The 2,644-nt window shown below is 29.7% G+C and overlaps 1 protein-coding gene across 1 annotated transcript in view; it reads right to left on the minus strand.

The window, feature by feature from the left end:
• Positions 1 to 2,644, minus strand: part of LOC111632880 (vascular cell adhesion protein 1-like) — a 182,322-nt gene that overhangs the window by 74,244 nt on the left and 105,434 nt on the right. Inside the window, exon 2 of the mRNA XM_023377404.1 lies at positions 195 to 533. Within this exon, the coding sequence (XP_023233172.1) occupies positions 195 to 533 (339 nt within the window). The remainder of the gene's footprint in view (positions 1 to 194; positions 534 to 2,644) is intronic.

The raw sequence follows: 2,644 nt of genomic DNA on the forward strand, positions 1-2,644 counted from the left end.
TATATATATATATTTAAAAAACAGATCTACTTGGAATCCTATTTTGCACAAAATTAATTTTCGTTTTTTTTTAATTATTTAGAAGAGAAGTTAACTTAATTAACCCGAGGGAGATTAAAGATTAATTTAAACATAGAGGAAAGCTATAAGTGAAAGTATCGTAGTAATAAACAGAGCTGCTATTGCTTACGAACCAATAACCTTAAGTCGGACGCTGTGGCTCACAGTTCTGGATCGTCTGTAATCAATACGACATTTATATTCTCCTTCATCCTCAAAGTTCACTGGATAAATTGTAAGACTTGGAGTTTTTAAAGTCACATCGAAGTAGGCTCGAGAACCCAGTTCTGTGCTCGGAAAATGTCGAGCTTGTTGTACGGGATGATTCCTAGCATCCAATGTGTATATAGGCACGAGTGACTCTCCTTTGTACCAGAGGATCAAGGCTATCGTCTCGTCACCGGCGGTGACTGTGATGTTGCAAGGCAAAGAGGCCTTTCCACCCACTACTCCGTAATGTACAGGGAGGTTAGCTATAGTTAACGAGAAAAAAATTAGAAAAATTAATTTTTAAAAAGGCAGAAAACTCTTTTATTTACTTAATTTTTTTTAAATTAATTAATTGGGTTGCATTTTGAAAAACTTGTAGATCTATAAATTCCCATAAATTCTCTAGAATTGTGTTAGATATATAAAAATCGAGACCAAATATGGAAACTTTAGGGATGAACTATAAAAGAACTGCCGATCTATAGCGGAAGTTACGTGATTTCATTCAAAAATTTTTTCCAGAACGGACTTACCGGCATTACTCCGTTGTTATCAGGAAAAGTATGATGTACAGGGGCAAGATATTACTAATTTGAGATCGAAAGCATATATTTTAAATTAAATAAATTAAAAATATAATTACAAATTGCAGTCCGACATTGTGACGATGTCGCAATAATTTTTTATCGTTCACGGCTCAAATATTTTCTATATTTGTTAAATAAATTTAAAAAATGTCCAATATTCAAGCGTAATATACTAATAATTATAATTAATCAATGAGTATGGTTTCCTAAATATAAGAGTTTCTTATTTAAAAAAAAAAAACAGAAAATAAACGAGAAGGTCAAATAATTGTTTAAACCATTACAACATTTTAAGTTTAATTTCTTCATAAAATTTTATATATAAATACGAAGACGTAATTATTCAGATATTGCATAATATAGTTTTAAACACATCAAAATATGATTGAATGGCTTGACAAGAAGGCCAATAAATTGTAAATTGTGTAAAGTCAGTTATTCGATCAGCTTCATTATCTTCCTTCAAATTCAATGACAATTATGTAACAGTTCAGAAAGATATATTCGTTTTATCCAATGTTGTAGATATTTCTCTTCTACTCGTCATACACGTTAGCCTTTAATTAATTAATCAATCAAGTGATGACCCTCGAGGTTGAACAAACATTCCTGTGAGAAGTTTACATTCGATCCGTCTTCTGAGCATCTTTGGCACTGTTTAAATAAAATCACTGCCGCTTGTCAAAAGTTTGTGGCGTGCAAGAGAAGCAAAAGAATAAAAAAAAAAAAAGATAGAAGAAAAAGGAAAAAAGAAGTCAGCAGAACTGTTTTATCCAAAGTCTATGTCTATGTATAATGCATGAGGTATAGTCAAGGTTTTAACTCTTGCACTATTTTCATTGATGGGAAGTTCTTAAGCAAAACATGGAGGCAATTGACATGAAAATAAGTTTCCATGCTAAAAGAACAATTTGATAATGTTAAAAATTTATCAATTTACTACTAGCTTAAGTTGTATACCTAAAAAAAATTTTTTTTAAACCTATTCATAAAGAAATATGTATATTTTTGTTAATTTTAATTATATAAAATTATTAAATTTTTAAAATAAAATTTAGAAAAACGCAATTTGAAAATATACAGAATTATAAATCGGAAAATATATTTTTAAGATATGAAAAAGGATAACTTTTAACGAAATTCTATCAACTGGTTTCCACTTGTAACTCGATGCAAGGTGTGTCATTCTTAAGATTATTGTCAGGTAACACTTGATGAATCTTCATTCAGTTGGTTTGTCTTGTTCTTGACTTGTTTTCGCAAGCCGAATAAGGTGAAGAGAGAAGCTTTTCTTATGTAGGTAAAAGTCACGTACACTGTTTGTCGATGTCTCTGTAAACAATCTTTCACGTAATCTCCTAATAGGTCCACATATCATGGCTGAAGAATTCCCCCTCAAATCCATTATCGTGTCAACAACCAAAAAGGTAACATTAAAAGTAACGGTATAAAATAAACTTGCTTTCTATTATACTATAAATTACTTCTTTTGTGGATTGTTTATTGTTTATTATTACTAAAAATCCCAAAGGATGAAGATTAAAACGATTAAGATTACCTTGAAAAATGTTCAAAACTCTAAACACAAATTCTTCTTTTCTTTAAAAGATTCTCAGTTTCAAAATCGCAATTATGCAAAACTAATCTTATGGCATTGTAAATCCAAGAATAGATTTTTGTTTGGAGCCTTGCCAGAACGACCATTAAAGAATTAAAATAAAATATATTTAAAAAAATCTATTTTAAATATTTGCAAAAGAAAACTGGATCATTTTTCTTAAATCTCT

This window comes from Centruroides sculpturatus, unplaced genomic scaffold, assembly GCF_000671375.1.
Source record: "Centruroides sculpturatus isolate CEXI.00-Female unplaced genomic scaffold, Cexi_2.0 scaffold832, whole genome shotgun sequence".
Classification (NCBI taxonomy): domain Eukaryota; kingdom Metazoa; phylum Arthropoda; class Arachnida; order Scorpiones; family Buthidae; genus Centruroides; species Centruroides sculpturatus.